Source organism: Patella vulgata, chromosome 8, assembly GCF_932274485.2.
Source record: "Patella vulgata chromosome 8, xgPatVulg1.2, whole genome shotgun sequence".
Lineage (NCBI taxonomy): Eukaryota > Metazoa > Mollusca > Gastropoda > Patellidae > Patella > Patella vulgata.
Window position 1 is genome coordinate 26,727,775 of NC_065886.2, and position 12,400 is coordinate 26,740,174.

Genomic DNA, 12,400 nt, shown 5'->3' on the forward strand with positions numbered 1-12,400 from the left:
CACAACCTTGGTATGGTTTAAGGGTGTCCAGGCAATGTATTTCCCTCATAGAACACTGCATGGAATTTGGGCCTCTTCATTTGCCCAGTTGATGCCTAACAGAAAGACATTAAACACCATCTCATTTTGCTGGAGTCTGTTTGATGATATTAAATTATTGGATTTTCAAATTATTTCTACTTCCATAGTTCCTCAAAGGACCACTGGCGAGAAAAAGTTAGGTCTTTTAAAAGATGAATGGAAGTAAATTATCTTGAAATTAAAAATGTAATAAAAATTACTGCTACCAGCGGTTGCCAGGCAAGATACGCCCACATTTTGCAAGAGATGGATAGAGAACAAATTAAAAGAAAAAGAGATTTTTCATACAATTAGGGGCCATAATCCAAGAAATGCGCGAATATCGAAATGGGCTGAGATATTTGGGATATAAAGATATCTTGTAAGTTTCTTCAAAAGCGGATAAACATTGTGACTTCTAGAGGTTCCACAACCTTGGTATTACATAATTTTACACTATTTGCATACAAGGAGTGGCAGTTTGGGTCAATTTTTTACAAATTTTGAACTCAAGCTTCATTGATGTGTAACGGTCATATATTTAAACGTTTTTTTAAAATTGAATACAAATTGTGACTTCTAGCGGGCTCAGGGGCGATAATCCAGGAGTTACGCTCGGATATGCGCAATTAACTAATGGAACCAAGATCTTCGTGATATAAACATAAATTTAAAGTTTCATCAAAATCGGATCAAAATTGTGGCCTCCACAACCTTGATATACCATTTATTTACACTATTTGCATACAAGGGCCGGCCATTTGGTCCCATTTTCATGAAATTCTAGCTCAACCATCATTAGGGTGTAGCGGAGATATATTCAAATGATTTTTCAAATCGGATAAAAATTGTTACCTCAAGAGGCACCACAAGCTAAAAACATGATTTTTTGTACAATAAGGCGCCATAATCTATGAAGTTATGGTCCGATACATGCCAATATCAAAAGGGACCAAGATCTTTGGGAGATAGACCTATATTTCAAGTTTCATCAAAATCGGATAAAAATTGTGACCTGTAGAGTGTCCACAAAAATTGTGGAGGGACGTCGGGACTACTTTCACATGAAAATGTAGGCGTATAAAAATACCAAAGGATATTTTATCTCTTTGAGGGTGGAGAAATATATATGATTATAAAATGAAATTGAAAAGTTGACCAAAAAAAATGGAACTCGGAGTGGCCATTGACAATATATAAAACAAAATGTATTAATGTTTTATTATTTTATTTGACAGTATTATGGTGGTGATAAGAATACTGTATATAATATATAAGTTGATTATTTTAATGAAGAGTGATATTCTCACATCATGTACAAAAACATAATATATTATCATCTATTATATTCACTGTAAATATATAATGTGTTTGTGAGAGGAAGAACAATGGGTGATATTATTTAGTTAGGCATGTATTGTGTGAAACAGTGCACTGCAGTAAAATAAATAGCATATAAAAATATATCAGACTTGTTCACTATCAAATTAACTAAATCAGTGTTCAATTTAAAGATAGAAACGGATGCAAGTTTAAACACAGTAGAGGCAATTTTCTCAACATCGCAGTGTATGAACAAAATAAAATTTGTTTGGCTTCTAGTATCCATAATTATATTAGCCTCTAGCGAGGCAACTGATGAGGATGACCACAATATGCTACCACATTTCAATATCTTGCTCTCAAAGTTCATATTTTTACTCAAACAGAGATCATAAATTTGTCCGTTAAGGGGCATGGATAATACAGATTGCAGCTAATTAAATTTTTATAGACTACAATATCAACATGTGCTACAATTTCTTCTAGTAGTTCAATTATACCATTCTTCTGAGTATGTAAATAAGATGTCCTTAGATCAATGGTCACTTAAAATTTAAATTATTGAACAAGTCTGATACATTTGTTATTCCAAAAATAAACCATGATAATGATTATACATGTAGTTATATTAATACAATCATAATAATAATAATGGCCACACAAATCCACAGTGGCAGGAATTTAACACACTTCATTCTGTAACATGTTATTATATTAAGCCAGCTTATATCTAAATATTGCTACATTTATAAATTATATTGAAAAAATAAACAATTGCTATGTACAATAACTATCTAAAAGTCTTCTCAGCTATTCAAATTCATACAAGTTTCCCTTCAAAAATGAGGATTTTGCACAGGTCAACTTCAGAATTGATTATTTTTTTATATAAAAAAACATGGAAGTTTATTTACAATTCAAACACACACAATGATTAAATTTATTGCATTGGAATTGTGTGAAATCCTTATCACACATTGTCACACAGAAATCTTTGTTCTTAAATGTAATAAAGCTCTTTGAGTATTTTGCGAACCTTGACCTTCCATTAATTTGAGCTTTAATCATTTGCATCCATATTCACTGTTCATTCATCTTTTTTTCTTGATTTTTTTTTTCTTTTTTTAAAAAAATGGATGAAATGGTACCTTGAATTTATTTAAATTGTGAAAATAAATTTTTTTGTCTCGCACGGCAAGTCTTATAAATAATAATTAATTAAGCACTTTCAAGTTGTCATTGTCACCATCTCTATAAATAGAATATTCACATCTGCCATTTTCTATATGACAATAAAAATAGCACAACCACAATCACACTAAAAATGTGATCACTTTATAACTGTACAACTGTACATGTGACCACTTCCATGTTTCTTCCTTCTGCCATTTTTGTTGCCTTAACGATTTGACTAGCAGACGTACAAATGTACCGTAACTAACAGAAGTCTGTTGGTGGAATAATGGATTTCTTCGAGTCGATGTTTAACACAAAACACTTCAATTCTTTGACTAGATATGAAATAAAATGGACGAATACTTAATATGATTCTTTTTTCTTCAAATCTTTCGCTTCTTATTTGAAAATGATTGCACGATGTTGAGCGAATATGTTGTCCATTAAGTATATTTTTGCAGGTCCATCAAACTGTTGAATATTTTTGTTGAAAATTACATTCAATCAGATGAATCTTGATGTTTTTTAAAAATTAAAATTAATATAAATTAATATTTCTTTATCTACACATTTGTAGCTAGTTTACTGCCACTGATACTAGCTGGGGGTAACTGGGAATTAGGAACCGGTGTACTCCTAAAACTACTATAACCATGTAATGTATCATATCTGAAATTATACAAATATTTCAATTACAATGTATGATATAAAGGCATTGATATCTATTTATTTTATGGCTAACATGTTTTTTTTGTCTTCTAGATCCAATATAGTTCACTGTCATGGTATCTTATTACAACTAGACAGATAAATGGTGATGGGAATATCAATTCCTAATAGCAACTGCAGGAGAAATGCATATAACAACCAACTAGAAATACAGAAGATAAATACCCTGACATGATGAAATACACCAACATTTATAGTCAAACAAACTCTAGTGAATGGATCCAGGGCTAGCCACAAGTCTCCACTTAGCTTCCCTGTCCGTAGTCAGTGTCTACAGTTCAGTACACTCAACGTAAATCATATTTTTATTAAAATTATTCCCTGTACCTATGCTTTACTAAAGCAGATCATGTGTTCTATAATAAAATAAATCTAAATGCTGAAGAACTGGTGGTTGTATAAATGGGTGAAATGTATAAATCAATAATATAAGTATATATATCCTACCTATCTACAGGTTCAATAACATCATTAGCACTAAGATATTCCTCCTCACCAGGTTGTCGTTCTCTGTATGTATTTAAAGGATATGGTTCTATAAACCCATACGAATTATTATTGCCTTTATTTTCCTACAAGATAAAAATAATCAGAGATTCAAATTATTTATCTTCTATTTCAGAAGGACAGGTGAATGATTAATGCATGTGCCTTGTAGATCACAAGGTCTGTCATCTATGCAAGTGTCAGAAGTTCAATCAAATAAGCTCAAGAGTTTTTTCTGGGATCTTCAGTTTTCCTCCACTGTCAAATGCATGTACATGCATTGAATTGTTGAAATACCAAATGCTAGTCCAAAAATTTGTTTCTGTTGAGTGGACGTTCAACCTCAAACAAAAGGCAGATGATCTCCCATGTTGTCTATTATCTCCTTCGTATGGTATGGCATACATGGAATAATATAATTGTTCCAGTCTAGATTAAAATAGAGCAAAAGCAATGACTTACTTTGCCATAATTTAATTCATCATAATCAGCTGAATATCGGTAAAAATCTTTATTATAATCTTGTCTCCATTGATCCATTAAAGTAGATGGTGAATCAGATTTTTCACGTTTTTTATTTTCAGTACTGCTATCTGTATCTGTATAGGAACCTAAAATAGATGAAAATTGACTTCAAACATTTTTCACTGATTAAAGCTAACTGTAACATAATTTGTCTGTATACATCTTTAACTGTAAAATAACATGCCTGGAATTACAATGATATTAAAATTCCTAGTTAGTTCTATAACTGGAAAGGATTTCCTTTCAATCCAATATATTTCAGGAGTTGTCCCCCTTTAATCTCCAGACTAATTTTACAATGAAAGTTTTCATTATAAATCAAAATTTATATTCCTAGATTAGAATTATGCCAGGACAGCAGCAACTGAGTGTGGTAATTTATAGATGGTTTAATATTAATAAACTATAGCTTACCCAGTACACTATTAGTATCAGCTGATTTATATCTATTATATAATACACAGACTAATACTATAACAAATATAACTGTTATACCACCAACTACACCACCAATTATATATGGTAACGGTGGAACCACTGAAATATATAATATATAATAAACTACACCACTAATTATATATGACAATATTGGAACCACTGAAATATATAATAAACTACACCACAAATATTTTGCATGTTGGAAACAACAAAATATATGATATATAATAGATTAAATTTATATATGGCAAAGGGGGAAGGTGGAACCATTGGAATATATAATGAACTATACCAACATACATTAATGGTCGAAACACTGAAACGAATATAATCTACACCACCATGGAATTATTGAAATATATACAAACTTTACACAAAATAATTAATGTTTTTATATTCATTCTGTTAATACCCTTATTACACATTGCACTTTAACCTGACGAAAGCAGATTTAAATCCAGGACATTCTATGACTGATCTCCTAGAACTGCCTTGAACACCCCTACAGAACCATAGAATAAACCCATGTATAAATAATACTATACATACCTTTTTCTATAAGTTTTATTGTAGCTATATCTTGACCGTAACTATTAGATACACTACAGTTAAAATCACCAAAATCATCTTCATGAATATTCAATATTTGTAGCGTACTCTTTCTTCCAAATGGTAAATCTTCTTCTTTAGCTGAGTATCTTCCGGATGAGGCGTAGTTTATTGGTTGACCATTTCTCAACCAGACGATATTTTGTGGTAGAGGTGCAGAATATGTTAAACATTCAACACGAGCTGTATCACCTTTACTAGCATATTGTTGAACTTCACTCATTATACGAGGTGGACCTAAACAAAACAAAGTTTGGTCAGTAACATAGTTGATATAATTATCATTAAATCATATTAAAATAAATGTTTAAAAATTTATAATAATCTCAATGGAGGAAAACTGAATAAAAGAATATATGTAACAAAATTTTGATTGTTTTACATCTGAGCTGACTGAAGGACACAAGTATTACATGTACTTTCAGGCAGGGGCATAATACAAGCTTTAAACTAATAAGTTCAACATTAAATAACTATCTTAAATCAAAAATCATGCCAAATCAATTTGCTGCTCTCCAGAAATAAAGTAGTCTGTGATTTTAATCAATGACAACTTACCATTTTGAAGTAGATATATTTCCCGACTGATTTCACTGAAACCCATGACTGTAGCTGTACATATATAAATACTCATGTCTTTTTTCTTAACTGATTGTATTTTATATATTGGTGTACTGCCCAGTACATGATTAGAACCTTTCTTTGTCCATATTATACTAGGCGTAGGATTACCGTCTGCTTGACAGTGTAGTGATACATCATCACCAAGGTCAACTGTAGCATGTTTAGGTGAACCAATGAATTTTGGACCAACTGAAATATTGAAAAGAATTGATCAGTGGAATGTTAATTAACCCTATAGTAATTGGTGCATGTAACCAATGACTACCCCAGTTCCTTGAAGATAAGTTATCCTAGAGCAAAGTGACATACTGGCAGTTAAAATACAGATGTGACGTCATCCTTTGATGTTGGTGTACCATTATTTCCAATAATGTACGGGCAACTTGCCAATCGTACATTATCTATACTAGATGAAATATTGGACTCGCGTGAGGTATTTCATTGAAAAGCATGTGCAGGATAGTGTCTGTATTTTAAGTTGAGACATTGCGTAATATATTGAAACAACACTCGGCCAACGTCTCGTGCAGTATCAATATATTACTTATTGTCTCACTTTCGACCATTAAACCACGCTTAATACCAGTATAGCCCTCTCATTCTTGTATATCTGGCGCACCACAGCTGTTCATGTGACTCAGACAGTTTGGCGCATTCTAAGGATCCATAGTTTGGGGCGGTTCAAGTTCTATAGGGTTAAAGATTTCTCACTTTATTTACATGTTACATGATCACATTTCCAACCTATTTTTTAACATTTCAAATGACTACAAGAGGATATAGTAAAACATATTCAAATCTGTCAACTAAAAACAACTCTAATATGATTTGAAAAGTTTAATGTTTGCCTACGGTTAACACTGATGAGATGAAGATAGTGGATTTAAAATATTTTTAGTTTGTACTCAATGTTAAGAGATTATCTAGCCTAACATCTTTTTATTACAATGTAAATAATACTATTTCTCCCTTTTAAATTAATCTTTTTTCTTAAATAGGTGCCTATTGGAGAATCGTGGATATCCAAGCAAATACAATATTAGTCTACTCTTTATTAACAAAACATTGTTTACATATTTTGTTCAATGTACAAAGTAAAATGGACTAAATATTACAAAATAACTTACAATGAACATCTAATTTATGATGTTTTCTAGTTGAGCCTACTTCATTTGTAGCTTCACATGATATAGTGTCTTCATGATAAGTTCGGGTGATTTTTGGAATGTCGAGAACATTACGAGTTTCATCCAATATTTCTTGTTCGTTTTTATACCATCTGTAAAATTACAAATAGAAATATCAATAAAACCTCATAATCGCTAATAAAAAGTTAAATCAGTTTCTCCACAGAAAAGTAGAAAACTCTTCTTACCACTCAGCATTTTCTTAAAATGAAACTAAATGGAGCTAAAAACCTGAAAAAACTAGCAATTCCCTATTTTTCCGACTTTGGGAACAAAATATCAAATTGTGAATGGTTTTGTACAGTGTATGACAGAATCAATAGTGTAAAATGTAGTGGTATGGAGATATTATTTGTCTTGTTTCTGTCCAATACAGTACATATAACAAATATTTAACGTTCTGACTATTTACTTCTCCCAATGATTCCTATATGATAGAGCAACTGTCTTCCATCTTAATGTCATCTTGTAATCTCCTTTAGTCAATCATATCATGATGATAACCTTGACTCATAGATAAATTGGTACTACACTTTATCCTGAGCAGTCATTACAATTTTAACTAATCATAAAGGATTTCTACAAAGTGAGCAGGGGCTATAACTCTAGCGGTAATTGATAAAAATTGCTGAAATTCAATAAGATTCTTTGTTTCACCAATCTAAACAATACATACAAATTTAAAAGTAGATAGATGATAACTGTTGTTGCTAATACCCAAATTGTACCAGTCAGACTTTGTTTTGGTTACAAGTGAGCATGGGCCATAACTCTAGAAGTAATCAATGGAAATTGTTGAAATTAAATGGCCTTTTTCGTTGTATAAATGTGAACAATGTATATCAATTGCAAGAAGATTATTACTAGTAACAGCGCACAGACAGGCCAACAGACCGACTATAGGATAGGACAACAACACAGAAACTGTAGTGCACAACCGTGCCCCACCCCCCACCCCCATAATCGGAACCTACAATTTTCTATACAGCATGGTAAGTGATAAGCAAGACATCCCAAAAAGCATACAGTCAAATACAAGACAGAAATACAGCCTGATAATGTACACCATACACTAAATGACATTATTATTACTATAATATTCATGAAAATGTTTATAAAATACACTTCCAATAAACACAGGAATTAAATATATAACTTACTTCCAGGATATACTCGCAGGATTAGCACGTCCGCTACATGTTATTCTTAAAAAATCATATTCTTTGATAGTTTCAGATTTATTTATACTCATGTGTACTTCTGGTACATCTGAAGAAAGAAAATAATGAAATTAATTATTTCAACCTATTTCGTATTACTTTATATTTTTATTTATATTAATTACAGCAATAACTATAGGCAATTAAGTCAAAAACATCAAGAATTGGACAATGATTATAATTTATTCATTCATTTAAATAAATTATGATCACATTTCATGTTTCACATCTTACAAGCAAAAGCGTGAAATATTGAAGTGGGATTTAATTAGCATCAAAAATAAATTTTTAAAAAAAACCCACAACGAGTGAAAAGTTTTTCAAATTAAAACAACATTAACAGAGTGAATAAATGAACATTAAAAAAAAAACTCAAATTAATTTCAACCCTGCAGAGAAACTTGGGCGATTAACGGAATTACTTTTAATCAAGAAGCAATAAATGACATGACTGTGGTTGATGAATTCAAAGACCAGTTGACAAAATAAATTACTATAAATCAAGCGACAGTGCGTGACAGTCTCGAGGGGTTGGAGCATATGGTTCACTGCCATAAAAAATATGATGTGTCATTTGTCATGTTGGTGATAGCAGAAACAAAGCATCTCTCAACATTGATTGATTTTAAAAAAAAAACACTGCTTTAATTAATGATGGTTTGTCCCCAATGAGAGAGAGAGAGAGAGAGAGAGAGAGAGAGTTTAACATCTACTTGACATTAATCTTGTGATTTCAATAATTTACAGATGACCCTTTACCTACAAACCCTGAATTGAACTCATGACTTGCATAGACAACAGGTCTTATGACATATAGTGCATACCTTAGACCATATGGTTATTCAACCTCCTTCTATTTAAAACAGTTACATGCATATTTTGGAAGGATTTATTTTTTTACTTACACTGAACATCTATTGTAGCCGAAACTATATAAGGCTCGGTCATGGCCTCATTTTGAACCAAGCATTTAATCGTCTTGCCTGCATCATCTAATGTAGCATTCATGGTGACAATACCGATAGTGTCCACTCGTTTTCCATCTTCCTTCGGTATACTTCTGGAAAATACTGACTTTCTAATGCGTCTGTCTTCTCTATACCATGTGACATCAGCAGCAGGTTTACCATTTAACGCTCTACACGATATATTTGTAGGTCTACCTTTAACAATTTCTATTTTAGGTCCACCATCAATAGTAGGAGGTTCAGGAGGCACTGAAGAAATAAAGAATAATTTATAATATAAGACCTATATGTTATATATCATTACTACATTCATTCATACAAGTGTAGAGAGAAAGAGTCATGTCCACGATTTTAATTGTGGATAGATTGATAGAGGCAATTAGTGACAACAAGAAACATCTGTATTACAGAATTAACTGATCATCTTCAATCAAATTTTGGAGAGCACAGCATATCCTTCAACCTTCAGTACTATAGCAACAGAAACAACCACCAGCATGGACCAGCAACCGAACATAATGTATTTGCAGCAGTCTTTGAATTGTCATATCAAAGATAGGGTGGGGGGCTGGATCAATACAAGATTATAGGTACCAAACTCATTGGCCTACCCTCAGAAAAAGGCCCGCCCCCTGCGACTTTAAAAAGTTTTGTACAAAATACGGCAAATAACTGATTTTTATAAAATTTCAGGAAGCAGCCCACCGCCGTTAAACTGCAACATTTAGCTTGATGACGTATGATCTGCTTTGTAATAATAACAGTAGGACGTTAAACCACATTTCATTTCATTTTTGCTTTGTAATAATCATATTCAACATATTCATCTCTTTAAGATTTGATGTAGTGAGAATTTAAGCAGTACGAAATTGTGAAAATGTATTAAAAAGAAACCGAAAATGGACTGTCAAGAACGATTTCGCTCAGAAGAACCATTTTGGGATCCGGACATAGTGTTCCTGCTGCTGAAATACCATCCTCCAACCAAACTACTGACGAAAGGCAGCTTTATATTCATGATCCGTAATGTGTTGATGGATGGAAAGGGAGTTGCCACTGAACAATCAGCATTTAGAGAGGTGGCAAAACTGGTAGACGCAAAGTTCTTTCATGATAGCGCCTTCTGTCTCTCTGCTTTGACTATTTATGCCAAGTTTTATGTCGGTGTTGAATTGGCAGAGCCTTACATTTTTTTTGAAGATTGTCGTCCCCAAGAAAAACAACAAGGAGATGAGTAAACACTTGGGGCCAGTTGCTGGTCCAAAAATCTATTTAAAATGTCTATATAAAAATATAATTGTTATACTTTTTGATAAACTATAAAAAAATCATAATGCTAAATATTTAACAGCAATTATGATTTGATGTTTGAACACTGATGCATGTCTAATTCTCAATTTCGCTTTTAATGGTTCGTTGTAAAATTCAGATTAATTTCGTAAAACGTATTCTTTTCGTTCTTTAATCATATCTTTATGAAGATAATGGGGATAATTTCAATTTTAGCATACACCGTTATCAAATAAAAATCATCTGGCCAATTACAGGCCTAATGCTTATGCCAATCTGATTTAAATATAGTATGGATAAAAACATCATACATCATATTTCAAACTCTAAATTACAGTTGTACGGAAACAGGTATCATTAATTCTAAGTGATATTGACAATAAAGACCAACAGATAGCTAACTTTATCTTTAATTCTAATGGGTTATGTCTATTTTATCTTGAAAGATGAAAATTCTATTGATTCATGTGAAGTGAAATTCTCTAATCAAACAATCATTGAATATCCCTCTCTCGACTAATCACACTGTTGTAATAATAATACAACCATTACAAAAAAATTGTACAACTAACAGTCTAAGGATTTCTCTTCAATTATTCAATATTTTCAAGACAAAAGCATCAAAGCATGCAAAAAGATGAAGTCGAACATGAAAAGAAATTGTTAATTATTTTTGCATCTTAAAGAAGCTATGTAGAGGAATATCACTTCAACCACACGTGAGAGGATACCCGAAAGCAATCAGTTTTGTGATAAAGTGTTGTCTGCTCAACTGATATTACAAAATGCAGACAGCATTAGATTTCAAAAGTTCAATATCTGCCAAGAACAGGACTAAAAATTCCTTTTGATAATCTGACCAGTCCACTGACTATCATGCAAGTGATGAAGTCCAACCATATAGAAGAAATTCACCTGCCTAATCAGAGTATTAAAACTCTAGCATGGCGTAACAAACCAACAAATTCACTCCTTTAGCTTTATTATGTGGCTTTTCAATATTGTTATATTAGAATAGGATTGTATCAATGGATTTTTGGTTATAAGTACCTCTCAGATTTCCTACCAGATGGCTCTAGTTTTATTTCCTTAATATGATTACAACACAAGAATATTACCACTTTACTTTCTATACTAATCCACTTAAAATTTATTTGAAAAAAATCTCTGAATGAAATATTAATGAGTTTTCTCTTTATCTTTACATCCTTTTTATCTCTCATACATAGAATTAAGAGTTAATGACTCAATCTTCAAATGTAATTCAATCTAATTTAATCGTTAAGATTTCATAGACAACTCTCTTCAAGTTTTTACTATATACAGTTCAAATTTCAGGAAATCAAATACTTAAAGCAATTTTTATAATAGTTCTTTGTGATTTTATATTTTAAGACCGAGGCATTTTAAATTTTAACAATGCACATTTAACAAATTAAAGACAAAATAAGAAGAGAACCCTTTTCTTTTTTTGGCACATTCTTTATACGAGGTCAGGATGAACTGACCTGATTCTTGCAGCTGTTTTAACTAAAATGACAATAAATTAGATGAAAATATTTTTTCAAGAGAAGTGTGTTTGTCGTTGTAAAGTAAGTAAATTATACATACACAGAACATTTAATTTTGCCGTCTGACTGCGGATACCTTTGACCATATCTGTTGCACCAACTTGACACTGATAGATGGCGTCATCTTCCAGCTGGACATCTATAATTTGTAGATTATATTCACCTGTAATTAAAAGAAGATAAATATGATTTAC

General features: G+C 31.8%; 1 protein-coding gene across 5 annotated transcripts in view; it reads right to left on the bottom strand.

Annotated features, from left to right (window-relative positions):
* Positions 1–1,271: 1,271 nt before the first annotated feature.
* LOC126829260 (kin of IRRE-like protein 1) overlaps positions 1,272–12,400 on the bottom strand; it is a 69,039-nt gene continuing 57,910 nt past the window's right edge. For all 5 annotated transcript variants that reach the window (XM_050559017.2, XM_050559018.2, XM_050559020.2 and 2 more), the window contains 10 exons: positions 12,247–12,369; positions 9,283–9,594; positions 8,318–8,426; positions 7,098–7,249; positions 5,905–6,159; positions 5,287–5,583; positions 4,714–4,836; positions 4,237–4,385; positions 3,736–3,860; positions 1,272–3,228 (listed from right to left, as the gene is read on the bottom strand). In XM_050559017.2, coding sequence (XP_050414974.1) covers positions 3,123–3,228; positions 3,736–3,860; positions 4,237–4,385; positions 4,714–4,836; positions 5,287–5,583; positions 5,905–6,159; positions 7,098–7,249; positions 8,318–8,426; positions 9,283–9,594; positions 12,247–12,369 — 1,751 coding nt within the window. In that variant the 3' untranslated portion in view covers positions 1,272–3,122. The remainder of the gene's footprint in view (positions 3,229–3,735; positions 3,861–4,236; positions 4,386–4,713; positions 4,837–5,286; positions 5,584–5,904; positions 6,160–7,097; positions 7,250–8,317; positions 8,427–9,282; positions 9,595–12,246; positions 12,370–12,400) is intronic.